This window comes from Schistocerca serialis, chromosome 3 (assembly GCF_023864345.2).
Source record: "Schistocerca serialis cubense isolate TAMUIC-IGC-003099 chromosome 3, iqSchSeri2.2, whole genome shotgun sequence".
NCBI classification, from domain to species: domain Eukaryota; kingdom Metazoa; phylum Arthropoda; class Insecta; order Orthoptera; family Acrididae; genus Schistocerca; species Schistocerca serialis.
In genome coordinates, this window is record NC_064640.1 from 772,907,354 (window position 1) to 772,925,784 (window position 18,431).

An 18,431-nucleotide genomic window follows, 5' to 3' on the forward strand; every position below is an offset into this window, starting at 1 on the left:
GGCAGTCCACCGGGAGGTGTTTGAGAATCTGATAGTGGATGTGATCCAGCCGGGGAGCCATATCAGGGCAAGCAGCTAGGGCACTTTGGGATTCCCACTCACTGAATGGAGCATTGTACAATTCGGGGTGGCGCATATGGAATGAAAGGCTCCGACATTCCAACCGCTCTTTCAGGGAGCAGAAGAGCCAGTGGGTAATTCATAGAAGTTTAACTCTGAGCATAATGCTCCACTAAGAGTTCTGCAATCGTGTCTGAGTCAGTACAGACTGCTCTATTCAGGGAAATCCCAGGTGTGATACCCATAGAGTCACCTAATCTTGCTCCAAACCTGTGACAGAGAGGTATGGATGTCAATGGTGGAGACATACCGCTCCCAGCACTCCTGCTTCCGTCGGCAAATAAGGCGGCGGGCTCGGGCACTGAGCCGCTTAAAGGTAATGAAGTGTTCCAGGGATGGGTGCCACTGCTGACAGAAGGCCCACCTGTGATCTCTAATCACCTCAGCGATCTTCGGTGACCACCAAGGCACAGTCCTCCGCAGAGGGGACCTGGAAGAACAGGGAATTGCAGATTCCGCTGCAGAAATGATGCCGGTGGTGGTCGTGTGAACCATCACATCATTGGCGTCATGAGAAAGAGGCTCAATAGTGACAATGGAGGCAAACAAGTCCCAGTCAGCCTTATTCAAAGCCCACTTGGGGAGGCACCCATAAGAGTGATGCTGTGGTAGTGACAGAAAGATCGGAATGTGGTCACTACCGCAAAACTCATCATGCACACTCCATTGGACAGATGGTAGAAGGCTAGGGCTGCAGACTGAAAGGTCAATGGCTGAGTATGTGCCATGCACCACACTCAAATGTGTGTGGGCACCATTATTTAAGAGGGAAAGGTCAAGCTGTGCCAACACTTGCTCAACGACAGTGCCTCGGCCTGTTGCCACCAATCCACCCCACAATGGGTTATGGGCATTAAAATCGCCCAGTAACAGAAACAGGGGCAGCAGTTGGGCTATCAGCGCAGCCAATACGTGTTGTGGGACATCACCATCCGGTGGAAGATAGAGACTGTAGACAGTAACAGCCAGAAGTGTCCACACCTGAAAAGCGACAGCCTCTAAAGGTGTTTGAAGAGGTACACACTCGCTGTAAAGAGAGTTAAGGTTGTAGATGCAGACTCCACCAGATATTCTCGCATAAGCTGCCCGATTCTTATAATACCCCTGATAGAAACGGTGGGTGGGTGTTCGCATCGCCGGGAACCAAGTTTCCTGGAGAGCAATACAGAAAAAAGGCTGATAAGTTTGTGGAGCTCAGCAAGGTGGTGGAAAAAACCGCTGCAGTTCCACTGGAGAATGTCATTTTCTGCGGCTGGAAAAGGCATGAAGGGACCGAGGAGGCAGATTACTCCGCTGGGTAGCCTGCTGCCACTGAATGAGCACCTGTGGGAGAGACATCCATCGTGTCTGAGGGTCTGGCGGGATCTAGGTCCTCAGTGGGCGCCAGAATCTTCACCTCATCCTCAGACACAGAGCTTGTAGGTAGTGGTGGTGTGGGTGCCACCGCAACGTCCTTGTTCTTAGGAGTCTTCGGTTTCGATTTCTCGTGCTGTTCGTTGGGTTGCTCTAGCTGGGCGGGCTTCTTTGATTCAGTCCCCAGGACTGAAGAGGACCGTGAAGCCATATGACCAGCTACCTGTGGCTTCTTCAGCCACTGGCGGGTGTCTGCTTTGCCACTGGTAGGAATCTGGGAAGGGTGTTACCCAAGAGACCCCTTCCTAGTGAGAGAAGCCGAAGAAGACAAGCTTCTCCAACTTAGAAATGGGGACTGATAGCCCCGATGGGTATGGGGGGGGGGGGGGGGGGGGATGCTCCCATGGTAGGTGGTGTGGGAGCAACAGGAGGGAAGTGATTCCCACCATCAAGGGGGCAGGTCTACTCTTATGGCTCTGAGAGCTGGCCGGAATTGCTGCAACAGATGGGGCTGTAACAGTAGTGATAGCGGCGGTGTAAGATGTTGTTATGCATATGGGTTGGAGTCTTTCAAATTTCCTTTTAGCCTCAGTGTAGGTCAGTTGGTCCAGGGTCTTGTATTCCATTATTTTCCTTCTGTAGAATCCTACAGTCCAGTGAACAAGGGGAATGGTGCTCTCCACAGTTGACACAGATGGGGAGGTGGGGCATATGGAGTATCGGGATAGGATGGACGACCACAAGCTCGACATATGAGGCTGGAAGCACAGCGGGAAGACATATGGCCGAACTTCCAACACTTAGAGCACCGCATTGGGGGGAGGGATATATGGCTTGACATCACAGCAGTAGACAATCACCTTCACCTTCTCGGTCAATGTGTCACCCTCGAAAGCCAAGATGGCAACCTGATTATACAATGGACCACGGTGGATGCGCTGGACGAAACGGACACCTCATCGCTCTAAGTTGGCGCACAGCTCATCATGGGACTGTAAAAGAAGATCCCTGTGGAAGATAATACCTTGGACCATATTTAAGCTTTTATGGGGCGTGATAGTAACAGAAACATCCCCCAGCTTGTCACAAGTAAGTAATGCCCATGACTGGGCAGAGGATGCTGTTTTTATCAAGACTGACCCAACTGCATTTTAGACAAGCCCTCCACCTCCCCAAACTTGTGCTCTAAATGTTCTACAAAGAACTGAGGCTTCATGGACACAAAGGATTCCCCATCAGCTCTCATACCTACTAGGTACCAGAGCGAATAAGCTTTGCTGCCATTATTAACCTTTGTTCCTCCCATGAGGTGGCCAGGGAGAGAAACGATTTGGGGTCATACGTGTTTGCATTAAATTGAGCCCTGGAACACTTAGAGACTGCTGGTGGCTGGCCACCAGCAAAAGAAGATGTGCCACGCTTCACGGTGTGTCATCTGCCCTGATGCCACCTACCACTCTGACCACAGACCCTCCCCATGGGCACCACCCAGCCACAGCAAGAGTCACCTGGCAGGATGGCCTTTTCCAGGGGTCCTGATGCCCCAGTGGGATGGGTATCTACTCCTTGGCATACGTGGGGAGTTAACAGTGCAGGCATCAGCAGAGCAATCTCTGTGTGGTCAGGGTGCTACAACCAATAGGGTACATGGCAGCCCCACCACAATGGACTGGCTACTGTGCTGGACATCAGATGCAAACAAGTCTGTGGTCGTCGTCGGTGCAGAAAGCGACACAGCATAGTGGATGGTGGAAACTGCACCAAGGCTAAAAATCTCAATGCACGATGCACCATGTAAAGTGCCCTTCCCCAATTGGCTCACTCTTCAGAAAAAATTTTGAAGTATGGACGTCAAACCCTACAGGGGCCATCACATAACGGCTGAAACATGTGGGACTCCTTTTAGTCACCTCTTACAACCAACAGGAATGCTGCAGACCAATTCTAACCCCCACACCAGCAGGTGGGGTTCCATGAATTAGTTCACATGATTCTGAAAGGTGTACCTGGAGTTCATTTCCTTCCATGTAACTAATTTCAATTACTGAGAGTGATATTTCAAGTATGATTAAATCCACTGATTTGGCACACCTCTTACATTATACCATTCAAGATTTCTCAGGAGCACAGAGTGGGGGGGGAGGAGATTAGTGTTTAACGTCACGTCGACAACGAGGTCATTAGAGACAGAGCGCAAGCTCGGGTGAGGGAAGGATGTGGAAGGAAATCGGCCGTGCCCTTTCAAAGGAACCATCCCGGCATTTGCCTGAAGCGATTTAGGGAAATCACGGAAAACCTAAATCAGGATGGCCGGAGACGGGATTGAACCGTCGTCCTCCCGAATGCGAGTCCAGTGTGCTAACCACTGCGCCACCTCGCTCGGTGGAGCACAGAGTGATCAGTCACATCAATAGCTTTTGTTAGGTTGAAGAATAAACCTGAGGTTTTCCTGTAGTTATGCACTGCATTTAAGACATGACTTATCAGTTTGAAAGTGGCTGTTTCAGTTGTTGCCACAGTGGCTGTTCCTTTGTGCATGCATGCATGCATGTCTGAAGGAACGTTCCATCATTCTTCTTAACACCACAGGCACCACAATATTGTAATACAAAACACTCTGGAATTAACACTCAGGAAAATGTTCTCATTTAAATGAAGATGAAAGTCACTCATCAGCACAGGAAGTGCTGGTGAGGGAGTCCTTTCCATTGCATGCCTTTCTGGGAGAAACCCCGAGCTACAGCAAGGAAGTCCGTGGTGCAGACTTCAACGCTTTGTTCACAGCCTGATCTAGAACTGTGCGATGTGTCATCTGCTGTTGACATCTGTTTAAGCAGATGCGTAAATGCTGCAGTGTGTCGTCACAACAGTTCAAACTTCTGCACATATATAACTCCGCGTAAACATTGTGAGATAGTATCATAACCTCCAATATGATGGAATCATACTCTTTGTTTAGTACTATCCCATTCTGCTACATTACACTGTGTCACATAAACACCTCCCCAGCTTTGCGGTCAAGTTGTGGGCAGAGGGGTGCCCGTTGGGAAAACATTCTTCACATAGCCAGCAAGCCTCTCTTGCATTTTTGGACTTCCACTTACACAAGAAACATGCCGGTGTACTTTGCAGTTGTGTGCACAACTGCCACTGTTCATTCACATTTCACAATAGCCAGACAAATGACTGAAAACTAATTACAGTTTGAAACCTCAGAACACAAGACAGTACTATACTCTACCATTGTCTACTTAAGACTTAAGTGCTGTGTGTCATGGAACAAAGGAAGAGTTTTAACTGCTAAAAACACCAACCTCATAGTACACATAGTATGCCCTTTGCTCTTGTCTGTATTTGTTTGTTTACCTTTTGGAGGCCCTAGTGAACCAACAGTCTCAGCATGAGTGCAATTTACATTTTTCTCCTTATTTGTTGCATAGTTTGTGAGATCCAAAAATGGCTTAACCGCCTAGGGCATCGTTTCCAGAATTAATTTTTCATTCTTCAGGAGACTGTACACTGTAAACGTTCTGAGTTCACATCCTAGTCTAGTACACAGTGTTAATCTGCTTGGAAGTTTCAAAACAGGACACACTCCACTGGGAACTGTTAATGCTATTTATACTTTGGTACTGAGTTGATGAACTCTGTATGAATGAGAGGAATGTCAAATAATCAACAAACTGAATGAGACCAGCTTTGAATGCAATTTGGTATCACTGCTATATTTCATGTTTTACTCCCAGGTGGAGTGAGGTATGGGTCTAGTTCCAGCTTTAAAAATGATTTCGATGTATCATCCAGTTTTGTAGACTGCAACATGAACCAAATGGCCTGATGTCTAAGTGCCTAGTGAACATACTTTTCATGTGAACTCTTCAAATTAAGGGTGATCGATTAATTTCTGAACATCATACCAGTGGCCAATAACAAAAAGAAAGGTGATTTAGTACTCAGAGAGCGAAGAAAAAACATCCAATTTTTTGCAATCTTTTCATAAAAATTGCAGTTGGACAAAAAGTCTCAGAATAAGTGATTTTTATACAGAAAGAAAAATCTTTGCCACAAAACTAATTTCACAAGTCATCATAGTTTTGCTTCATTTACTTTAAAACATTTTTAGGGAGACATCACAGATGAAACAAAACCCCAAAGTATTTGTCCCCTCTCTCCCCAACCACATACTACCTGCCATTCCTGTCAAGACTTTGAACATATCAAACTAACATGGTGAGTGTACACTTGGGAACAATTGTGGTTGACTGGTCCTTTCGACTTGACTCTCTGAAGTGTCAATACACAGTTATTTTAATCACAGTATATTACATACTTTATGCGCAGACTGCAACATCACTATAATTCTTTTAAGATGACTAATTAGATGTAAATGGGAGTCTGAAGGTACAGATGTTGCCAAATAAAATAAATGCACAAACAGAACAATTTGTGGTGTAATTCTTTAATATCGCCTGGTGTTTTGTTTCCAAAATAATCTACAAGTGTACGGTTATGTCCCTCCCCGCCCCCCCATGAACCATGGACATTGTCATTGGTGGGGAGGCTTTTGTGCCTCAGTGATACAGATAGCTGTACTGTAGTTGAATCCACAATGGACGGGTATATGTTGAGAGGCCAGACAAATGTGTGGCTCCCGAGAAGGGACAGCAACCTTTTCAATAGTTGCAGGGGCAACAGTCTGGATAACTGACTGAACTGGCCTTGCAACATCAACCAAAACAGCATTGCTGTACTGGTACTGGTAATGTGAACAGCTGAAAGCAAAGAGAAACTTTCCTGAGGGCATGCAGCTTTACTGTATGGTTAAATGATGATGGCATACTCTTGTATAAAGTATTTGGGAGGTAAAATTGTTCCACATTCGGATCTCCAGTCAGGGACTACTCAGGAGGACGTCGTTATCAGCAGAAACAAAATTGGCATTCTACAGATTGGAGTGTGGAATGTCAGATACCTTAATCGGGCAGGTAGGACAGAAAATTTGAAAAGGGAAGTGGATAGGTATAATGGGAATTAGTGAAGTTCGGTAGCAGGAGGGACAAGACCTCTGGTCAGGTATGAAATGTGTGGCAAGCACCTCCTGGTGGGTATACCTGATCGCCTGGTGCAAGTCTTTTGAGGTGACGCCACTTCAGTGACTTGCACATCAATGAGGATGAAATGATTATTATGATGATGACAACACAAACGCCCATTCCCTGAGTGGACAAAAATCTCCAACCCAGCCAGGAATCAAACCCAGGAGCCCCCAGCATGACAAGCCTGCACGCTGTCCACTCAGTTATGGTGGCGGACAGGTGAATACAAGGTTATACATACAAAATAAAGTATTGGTAATGCAGGAGTAGGTTTAATAATGAATAAAAAAATAGGAACACAGATAAACTACTACAAACAGCATAGTGAATGTAATTTGTGTAGCCAAGATAAAACACGAAGCCCATGCCTACAACAGTATTACAAGTTTACAAACCAACTAGGTCCACAGATGAAGAAGAGATAAAAGAAATTATTCGGATAGTAAAGGGAGACGAAAATTTGATAGTCATGGGGAGCAAGAATTTGATAGTAGGAAAAAGAGGATAAGTAGAAGGTGAATACAGATTTTTTTTTTTTTTGGGGGGGGGGGGGGGGGCGCAAGGAATGAAAGAGGAAGCTGTCTGGTAGAATTTTGCAAAGAGAATAACTTAATCATAAAACCTGGTTTAAGAACCATGAAAGAAGGTTGTATATGTGGAAGTGGCCTGGAGACACCGGAAGGTTACAGAGACATTATATAATGGTAAGACAGATTTAGGGACAGAGTTTCAAACTTTAAGGCATTTCCAGGGGCAGATATGGACTCTGACGACAGTTTATTCATTATGAACTGTTCATTAAAACTGAATAAACTGCAAAAAGGTAGGACTTTAAGGAGATGGGACATGGATAAACTGAAAGAACCAGAGTCTGTAAAGTGTTTCACTGGGAACATTAGGGAACGACTGACAAAAAAAGAGGAAAGAAATACAGTAGAAGCAGCATGGGTAGCTTTGAGAGATAAAATAGTCAAGGCAGCAGGGGATGAAGTAGGTAAAAAGACGTGGACTAGTAGAAATCCTTTGGTGACACAAGAGCTATTGAATTTAATTGATGAAAGGAGAAAATATAAAAATGCAGTAAATCAATCAGGCGAAAAGGTATACAAACGTCTCAAAAATATGATTGACAGGAAGTGCAAAATGGCTAAGCAAGAATGGCTAGACAACAAATGTAAGGATGTAGAAGTCTATGTCACCACGGGTAAGATAGATGCCGTCTACAGGAAAATTAAAGATACCTTTGGAGAAAAGAGAATCACCTGTATGAATATCAAGATCTTAGATGGAAAACCAGTCCTAAGCAAAGAAGGGAAATCAGAAAGTTGGAAGGACAATACAGACGGTCTATACAAGGATGATGTTCTTGAGGACAATATTATGGAAATGGAAGAGGATGTAGATGAAGAAGAAATGGGAATATGATACTGCGTGAAGAGTTTGACAGAGCACTGAAAGACCTAAGTTGAAACAAGGCCCTGGGAGTAGACAACATTTCATTAGAACTATTGATAGCCTTGGGAGAGCTAGCCATGTCAAAACTCTTCCATTTGGTGAGCGAGATGTATGAGACAGGCGAAATACCCTCAGACTTCAAGAAGAATATAATAATTCCAATCCCAAAGAAAACAGGTGCTGACAGGTGGGAAAATAACTGAACTATCAGTTTAATAAGTTAACCTTGCAAATACTAACATGAATTATTTACACATGAACGGAAAAATTGGTAGAAGCCGACCTCGGGGAAGATCAGTTTGGATTCCATAGAAATATTGAAACGTGTGAGGCTATACCGACCTACAACTTATCTTAGAAGGTAAGTTGAGGAAAGGCAAACCTACATTTATAGCATTTGTAGACTTAGAGAAAGATTTTGATGATGCTGACTGGAATACGCTCTATCAAATTTTGAAGGTAGCAGGGGTAAAATTCAGGGAGCGAAAGGCTATTTACAATTTTTACAGAAACCAGATGACAGTTGTAAGCATTGATGGGCACAAAAGGGAAACAGTGGTTGAAAAGGGAGTGAGACAGGGTTGTAGCCTATGCCCGATGTTATTCAATCTGTACATAGAGCAAGCAGTAAAAGAAACAAAAGAAAAATTTGGAGTAGGAATCAAAATCCAGGGAGAACAAACAAAGACCTTGAGGTTTGCCAATGTCATTGTAATACTATCAGAGACAGCAGTGGACTTGGAAGAACAGTTGAATGGAATGGACAGTATCTTGAACGAAAGATATAAGATGAACATAAAGAAAAGCAAAATGAGGATAATGGAATGTAGTGAAACTAAATATGGTGATGCTGAGGGACTACTACTTTAAAAGTTTTGCTATTTGGGCAGTAAAATAATTGATGATGGTGGAAGTAGAGAGAATATAAAATGCAGACTGGCGATGGCAAGATAAGCATTTATGAAGAAGAGAAATTTGTTAACACCGAACACAGATTCAGATTCGAGAGTCGAGACATCTTTTCTGAAATTATTTGTATGGAGTGTAGCCTTGTATGGAAGTGAAACATGGAAGATAAACAGTTTAGACAAGAAGAGAATAGAAGCTTTTGAAATGTGGTGCTACACAAGAATGCTGAAGATTGGATGGGTAAATCACGTAACTAATGAGGAGGTACTGAATAGAATTGGGGAGAAGAGGAATTTGTGGCACAACTTGACTAGAAGAAGAGATCAGTTGGTTGTACACATTCTGAGGCATCAAGAGATCACCAATTTAATATTGGAGGGAAGTGTGGATGGTAAAAATCATAGAGGGAGACCAAGAGTTGAATATACTAAGCAGATACGGAAGGATGAAGGTTGTTGTAGTCATTCTGAGATGAAGAGGCTTCCACAGGGTAAAGTAGCATGGAGAGCTGTGTCAAACCAGTCTTTGGATTGAAGATGATGACAACTGTTATGTCAAACAAATTTACAGTTTCTTATTTAATTCATCAACAAAGGCCGCAATATAGTTCACTCTATTCGAACAAAGCTGAATTCGGTCCATTTTACATTTTGCTACTACACCAGTACAGGCAAATTCTGGCCATAACCACCCAGTTGTCCCCTTCTCATGAAACATGTATATAGCCATATTTGTATACGACCTTTTCTTCTTTTGTATTAAACTGACAAAATGTATGAAACATAAAAACCAATCCTATGGCAAATAAATTCCTAATTTAAAGTTGAGAGCAGTTTCTGTTAAATCCCTAACTTTTTCTGTAATTGGTGCAGTTTGAAAAAAAAAAAAAAAAAAAAAAAAAAAAAAAGGGAATCTTCAACACTGTGCAAGTTATGACTCATTCTGGACATACTCAAGGGGTTTTTATTGATTTTCTCTATATTCATAAATACTGTTATATTTGACCTCAGCAATGAAAAAAGTTGTGTGTTTAAATAAATGTGTGTCATTCTTTTAAATCTCTCAATATCATTCTTAAGAACAGCATCATCAAACAATAATGAAATTGTGATATAAGTAAAAATTCTCACATGAAATACAATGGTTTCATAAAAATAATCCAGCATCTAGGGACACTGTCAAGCAGTAGATATCCACAAATGAGGTATTTAACACTGTAGCTGATCAGCATGGATTCTACATGTTTCTGGCTGTTTTGTGTCTTACCATTTTATCTGATGACATTAATTGCATGTAAATGCTTGAAGATGGATGAATACATAAACAGATCTGCAACTGCACACAACTCTGCTTCCACTTAACTATTATCCACAAAAATACATGTAGCACCTAACATTTCCCAATACATTAGGAAGAAAGAGAGTGCAGTCAGTTGCAAGTCGAAGCTTTGAGTACACTCAGATTGCTCAGTTACAAGGGTGGAATGGCTTGTTAAAGATGTCGTTCTGCCGTAAGTATAAGGGCCCTCTCAGAATAATGCAATAAGCTTTGACATAGTGGGAAACAGAATTTTGCAACCATTCTCTGCTCAAACATTGTTCTCAGCAATTTTTATTTTCTGTAAACTATACCCACATATTGCTAAGTAAAATGCTTAGTTCCAAGTTCAAAATATAATTTAGATGTGTGTCAGGAAAAATATTTTCAGTAGACTCAACCAAACATTTATCATGTCATCTGCATTTCCACAGTTGCAATATCACTTCAGTCAAGGTTTCTGGAGGCAAAGCACAGAATGTTTGAAAAATATTCTTTTATTAATTAAAAAAATAATGTGACCACAAAAAATATACAACATTTTGATAAAAATATATATCTCAAAATGCAACAAGCACAGTTACCAACAATATATAAGGTACATATTGCATCCTTGTTACCACAATTGTATATTTCAATATTATCTTTAAAAATTATTCAGTTTCAATTTCATGTTCAAAATTCACAAAATTGCCCATTGATATTAATATTGTGAAGTGAGTGTACACACACACACACACACACACACACACACACACACACTACAAAATAATTTTACAATTTACATTCCTAAAATAATCAGTGCTTTGCATTAACATAAAAAATAAGAACTGGAATGTGTAAAAATGCTTATTGTCACACTAAAACTTATGTTTTTATACTACTCAGCTACAACAAATTGGTGCTAACAGGCTTTTAAAAATGAAATACAATATTCCAATCCTGCGTTGACAGTACTGCATTAAACAATCACCACTGAAATAACTACAAAACCCGCATCCAAGAAGTTATGGGCACAGAACCATTAAATGACATTTTGACAGAAACCGGAGAAGAGAAGAGAGGAAATATATATATATATAAAGACCTACAAAAAAAATTATTACAGATGGTATGCACAGTTTAAAAGTGTTTCTTTCTGTTGTAACTAACATGGAAGCCAGCTTATTACAGATGTTTACATTATCCCAGTGAAATGTCGGGTAATAACCATTAGTTGGTGGCTATGCATCATTCAGGTGGTTGTATTCTATACTGCAGTATCATAAAACAGATGTGCATGAAAATGAAAATAAATATTACTTCTATGAGTTTACAACCATAATGAATGGTATTACCAATCAAATCAAAGAATACAATAGAAATTAAGGATGGAGGACTAACCAATATCACATTGCAGGTACATATCCTAACTTAAGGACAGGTGGAAATATCAGGGAAAAAGAAAGAAACTTTCCAAAAACAATAAGTAGAGACACCTACAATAACAGAATCTGCACATACCACGTGAGAATATAAACTATGAAGATAATCTGACATGCCTATAAAAAGATGGAAATAAACACTACAAAAGCCAGTAATTAAGATTGGTTTATTCACCCATAGTTTATGGAGTATCTGAGCACTAAATATGAAGGGGTTATACAATGTACTTCAACTGCAAAACAAAATCCTGGATGTCTTAATTATGAGTAACTAATTCTGTCAGTTGCTAAACTATAAAGCTTGTCACTTACTGCCACATGCTTATTGTCAAAACAGACTTTGAGTAAGAATAACAATGAAAACAGCTACAATATATATACTGCATTCCTGCTGCAAAGATGAGGATAGCAACACAAAAAATACTTAAGATGCAGGAAAACAGGTCACAGAATTTGAAAACACTTCTGAAAATACTTTGCTGCTAAGAGGGAGTCGCCTCATGAGAAAAACAATGATTGGTGCAAATACTAGCAGCTTACTCTCGGCATAAGCAAATATGCAATGCACATGAACAGATTAAAAGATCATAGGACCTGACACCTCAAGACATGGGTCTTTCAAGTAAGCACATTGACATTTGCAGCCATATAACCTGAAATAGCCACTTAAATTTGTCAGGGAAGAATGAGAAAATTTAAGGCTCACAGAAGGAATTATTAGAAAGTGAGACCTATGCCTTACAAAATGTTCATACAACAATTTTTAGTGCTGTTCATTTGTCAGGATCTTTAATACAAAGTAAATGGAGTGATGATTTGCAAAGGAACTGAGTAATGAAGGGGTTTGTTTAGCCAAACCATACTCAAATGCAAGGGAGATTTTTACCAAAAACAATACACATCTTGAAAAGAAGTGTCCCTAAAAATTAGAAAATGCCACGTCCTGAGAAGAATAAAGGAACATTATTACCACATTGAAATATAACACAAATGATGGCAAAATCAGATACTGAAACTTGGGCTGATACAAAAGCTCTATTTGGGTGTAATACTGGGACTGGTAATGCCACTGGTACACAAAGCCAACCCCATCCCCTCACATAGCCCGATGAAAAAAAGTAAATAAACGTTAGACACTAAGACAAATGTTGACTGAAGGTATCGTTCTTAGAACTGTTTTGACTTTTTCTGTGAACTACACATTAGGTAAAATTTTCTAGTAAATCAAGCAGTAACAACAAAGCACTGACATGAAATCATAGTTCATGACATCGGTACACTTATCTTCCACAATCTCATCATTAAAAATAATTTATGAGAAACAGTTATGGCCATAAACAGCAATTATGAAGTCATCAGCTATAGTTTGGTGTGGCTATCTCACAACTGCAACTGATTCTTTCTTTTCCAATTCTGTCAGAGCACTGATCAGTCACATACACCTCTCAGTTACCACAAATGAAGTGCATCCCAAGAACAAGGACTGCTATTTAACACATTAACAGCGAAATTTTTAAAAAATATTCAAGAGCTGCAAACTTTATGAAACTGAATTTCAGCACATTCCATGTCTAATGTGTTAATTAACATAAGTGCAAAACATGTCCTCAGTTACTTACAAGCTGCCAATTAACAAATTACATGACAATGTCATGTGTCCACAAAGCAATTTCCTGTAGCTTACAACACATGAACAACATAAAAAAGAAACCAAGTATTAACTCCCAACTTTTGAATGAAACTGTGAACTTCAAAACAAAGTTCTCATACAGACAAAAATCACTTTCTCCTTACTATTGACAAAAACTGTAAATTTCTGGTGGAAAATCAAATATTTGCCAGCTTTAGCTAGGTTATGAACGAGGTAAAAAACAGAACAGTAAATTCCAGATCTTATCTTCAGGGATTCAGGCACAATTTTGGAAAAAAAAGTTACTTCAGTAACCTGTCCCTGGCAGCACTTTTATGGAAAAAAATGTGTTGTTGAAATATATGTGGATAAAAGCATTACCCAAATAAATTATATCAACTGCAAATATTTCACTTGCCGCAGGCAGCTCTGTATACAGAACCAACCACTATGGTCTTAAGTAACAAACAAATGGAAGAAAACTGGCTGTAGTACTATTTTACATACATAACTTTATTTTATTTTGTTTTATTTTTTTTTGAACACATAGTAGCAACAGTGCTCACCAAGAAGGCTATAATGTTGCATCTGCTTCAACACACTGTCAAACAACGTGAAATTACGTAAATTCTGGGTTCACGTGCATTAGCACAGCCTATAGGCCTTATTAGCAAGTAAAATCCGGTGTCAACTGAACTGATGGCGTACCAAACAAAATGTATGCTCATCTGTATTTAGCAGAAAAAATGAAATATATTAAATTCTATATCTTAATTCTGTATACTATTTTCTGAATTTTTAACCGCAATAACACAGGACCAAACCCAAAAGGAACAGGTAAATACGAAGTTCAAGCCATTTACTACTAGGTCTATATATAATACTAATACTGACCTAATATGTATCGAAAGTACAATCTCTACTAGTAACGAGAAGACATGCCCTTTAAACATTTCTAAGACATTTCATTTGATACAAACTTAGTGAACCATAAACCCTAATGACTTCAAGTCACCAGAAACTTGAGTAGGTTTCCTGTGTTTACTATAATTTGCAATGCACTTAAATTTTTATCAGATCGAACAGACCTACACCCCACATTAATGCGAATATTACTTTTTCCCTTTTTACAAAGTTTCTCCGCCTTCCGCAACTGGTTGGCTTGGTTGTTCACTAGATTGTGAAACCGACTGCAATTCTTCGTCAAATTTTGATGCAAAATTGGCATCCAAAGCTTTAATCTTCGACAGAACTTCCTGTTTTTCAGATTCGTTCCAATTATCTGCCCATTCCCTAAACAGCTTGATCCGACATTGAAACAGAGAGGGTGGGCGATCTTCCTTCACAGCAACACCATCCATACCAGCTACCAAACCATTAACATAACCGTTAGGGATTATTTTTTGGGCCAACTCCAGTAAGAAATCATTTCTCTGCATTTCACTCCACTCACTAAACCACTGCACTACAAATCGCATTTGCGCGGGCGTTGAATATCTTGAAGAAGAGCCCATGAAGCTAAACTGTATAACAAATTATTCGACTGCCGCAATTCACTTCGCACGCTACCACCTGATAGCCAGTAGCCACTGTGCAGAGTGCAGACAACTTCAATTCACAGTGCTACCACAAACAAAATCCTCAAACGTCATTGGCAAAGTACCGTTACTTTCCTCTCGTGCTTCACAATTAGGTCCGGAGACACGCAACGATCTATCTGCGCAGATAGATCGTGCCCTGTGAGAACAACTTTTGCGCAAATGTGGGATTTGCGCAAATCTGGAGGTTCGAGTTGGAGGTTTGAGAAAAATTGCTCATACCTGTGGCTTCAACTTACATCAGCGCAGACAGGCTGGAGCGTATGGACAGGAGATCGCCTAAAATCCGACGCTGAAATGAGTCTGAGTCAGCAGTTTGTCCAGTCAGGTATTTCTCATTCGTGTGTGCAACGTGAATTTTAAAAAATTCAAGTACACATCAGTGTTGGGTATAACTGTTTGCCGAATTTACTTAAATTTATAGGAGTCAAACATGTTTGTGAAAAATTAAAAGCCGGGAATACAGTGATAGGGATAAGAAGGCAGTCGCATATAACTCTTTAACAGAGTATTTACGAACGGCTGAGCCTACGGCAAACAGGTTACAAAATTAAAAAAGAAAATCGTTGCCGACTGTTTACCGCAAAGAGCTAAGAAAAGTAACAGAGTCTATTCGATCTGGTGCCAGGGAACTGCTAGCATACTTTCACTCAGTACTGTTCTATGCCATAATCTAATGTGAGTTGTGCCAGTGTAGCAAAAATAAAGTGGGCCCTATTTGTTCTAAAGAAGAGAGCAGTCAGAATATTGTGTTAAGCTGATAAGGAAAGTGCCTTCAGGGACATAGATATTATTACTTCTTCACTTCTTTTGCTTCCTAATATGACGCGTGGCTCAAAACGAGAGTGTTTCAGAGGTAAACTGTAGAATTCACTACCATAACTCTACAAGTAAAACTTCCAAGATACACAATGAATCATTATCTAGAGTTCAAAATGGAATTTTATATTCTGGTGCAAAAGTTGCTAGTAGACTTCAGGTAGGGAATCGAAAATCTCGACTTAGCAACAAAATTCAACTCTAGCTCGTTGGCAAATATATAACTTCTAATAAAATCATAAAAAAATATTATCTGTATCCTGTCAGAATTGGGTTCCATACTGTACTTTACTTGCCTTCGTGAAACCATTCTTCAGGACAGAGTAAATATCTCACATATGATGGGTATGATTACACAATATGCTTGTTTCGAAACTGCAGTGGCAAATTCTAGATCCTTGTAGCTCCTATTGCCAGGAATCTTAACGTCACCATCAGTCGCTCATGTGGAGAAATTTCTCTCCTCATATAAGTTTTTCCGTATTAATCTAGGAGTTATGAGCGTCAAAAGATAATTATACATTCCTAAATCCAACCTCAAATAATTACAGCAGTCGTCGAGTTCGCCCAGCAACTCGAGAAGCAAATTTATGTGAGAAAACTGCCTTTGCTTAGGCACCCACTGTGTAGAACATTTTGATCTGTCTTTCTGTTTCTGGCATTATGTTTGCTTCTTATTTTCTGTAATACCTATTGCGAACACAAATGGTTGTAAAATTTCCTCCATTTCTGAATAAATGAGATAAACTTTGAGGTTACTGTGCACGAGTGTAGTCGCTTTCCACTGAAATTTCTTTTCTACACCGATAGATGGTGGGCGAGTAGTTGATTGGAAATAGTGTCGTGTGAACAAACTGTACCATACTTACAGAGATATACTGCATGCACAGGCATTTGCGCAGATCTGCAAATGGATGCACCTACATATGTTCACATGGGGCTCCCAAAACAGGATTTCGTAATCGATTTCGAAATACCGTTTCTGGTTGGTCATGTAAACAGTTCTAAATCGATTCCGAAAATCTGGTACTGGTTTTCTAGGTACTGGTTTTCAGTAGTGGCCGTTAGGGGCTGATGCATTCCTCTCTTTTCCGCTGATGGTCTTCTCTGTGTGACTTATTGTGCAGTGAAGGAGAAACAGAAATATTAGATTGAGCATGAAACTGTCTACCTCTAATTCTTATAAGTGAAGAGAAATAACAATTGTGGTGACCAAATATGAATCTGGAACAGCTGTTTTCCAGACGCCCATGTTTTAATGGGCTAGCAAATCCGCTTTAGACCTAAACGTGTGAACATTACAACAACAAACGGCTTCCGAAATTCGGTTTTCTCTTTTCGGAAGATATGTCGTATGTAAACGTAGTGAATGTTTTAAAAAAATGGCTCTGAGCACTATGGGACTTAACATCTGAGGTCATCAGTCCCCTAGACTTAGAACTACCGAAACCTAACTAACCTAAGGACACCACACACATCCATGCCCGAGGCAGAATTCGAACTTGCGACCGTAGCAGCAGTGCGGTTCCGGACTGAAGTGCCTAGAACCGCTTGGCCACAGGGGCCAGCTAGTCAATGTTTTAAAACAGGAAATTTTGTGAATTAGATGGTAACATAAAACATTGTGAATCAAATGGAAACATACCAGTGTCAATTAAAATGTGCAATTCTAAAATCATTTGTAACTTCATTAGAATTATTTTTGCAGAAGCAATAAAGAGCATTGTTGCTTGCTATGAGCACCATCATTGATTATATGATTTGACTCGTGAATGGAACTAGCCACCACTGACTTGATGAGTCTTGTATCGTCAACTAACGTCAGTATCATTGTCGCTATATGCAGTGGGAGATCATGAACATGGCAGCTCAGCATCTTTGGTCTACAGTTATATCTGCTGTATAAGGTCATATAGTTTTCTACTCTATGGGACAGGAACAGGATATTACTGGAGGTTACTGCCTGCTGCATATGAGATATTTTTATTAAACTATATTCATATTGGTGTCGTCTCAGGGGTGGAAATGATCGAGCTTCACACCTTGCCGTAGAGTTTGTTGGTGTGCTCTTGATACCCATTCGGCATAAGTTTTTGTTCTGCTGCCTCGTGCAGATAGCAGGAGGGGAAGTTCCAAGGCACCTGATAAACTCTTCAGATTGTCTTGTTTTGCTGTTGCTGAAACTTACAGTTTAACTCTCCAGATTGGGCAGGCGTAATACATTAATGGAAGAATATATGTGCAAAATACTTGCAGGCCGCATTCAATGGAAACAGGTGACTTCTCATTGTGGCATGGGTATAGTGCTCCCAATGCTGCAATGGTCTTTTTGTGTACATCATTAGTGAGTTGCCTCCATGTGAACTTATGGTCAGCTGTGACACCAAACTATTGGGCTGTGTTCATACACTGAATTGGTACACCAAAGAGCATAACATTCCCTATGGTTGCTAGATGTCTCTTGGTGTGGATTAGCGCCTGACTCTTAGCTACATTGAAGTGCATAAGCCAGTCTGTTACCCACAGCTCTAGGTCACTGCAGGTATTCTGAGGTCTTCGCTGGATCACTTGCGGCCATCAATGTCTGATAGTGAGCTGTGTGTCAATGATATAGACGTATCTGCTAACTATAGGACATGTTGATAAGCTAATTGTGTAAGCACTGTTTCAAAAGCTCTGGACACGTCAGACAGGAGCATTTTGCAATATT

The 18,431-nt window shown here is 40.6% G+C and overlaps 1 protein-coding gene across 1 annotated transcript; it reads right to left on the reverse strand.

The window, feature by feature from the left end:
• Nucleotides 1-10,729: 10,729 nt before the first annotated feature.
• Nucleotides 10,730-14,944, reverse strand: LOC126470615 (uncharacterized protein C14orf119). Its single transcript, XM_050098569.1, has one exon. The coding sequence runs from the start codon at nucleotides 14,816-14,818 to the stop codon at nucleotides 14,432-14,434; it is 387 nt and encodes a 128-aa protein (XP_049954526.1). The 5' UTR covers nucleotides 14,819-14,944; the 3' UTR covers nucleotides 10,730-14,431.
• Between the last annotated feature and the right edge of the window lie 3,487 nt (nucleotides 14,945-18,431).

What these genes read in the sequence shown, in the direction of transcription:
- LOC126470615 (XM_050098569.1), bottom strand. Translation starts at nt 14,818, where the DNA reads ATGGGCTCTTCTTCAAGATATTCAACGCCCGCGCAAATGCGATTTGTA.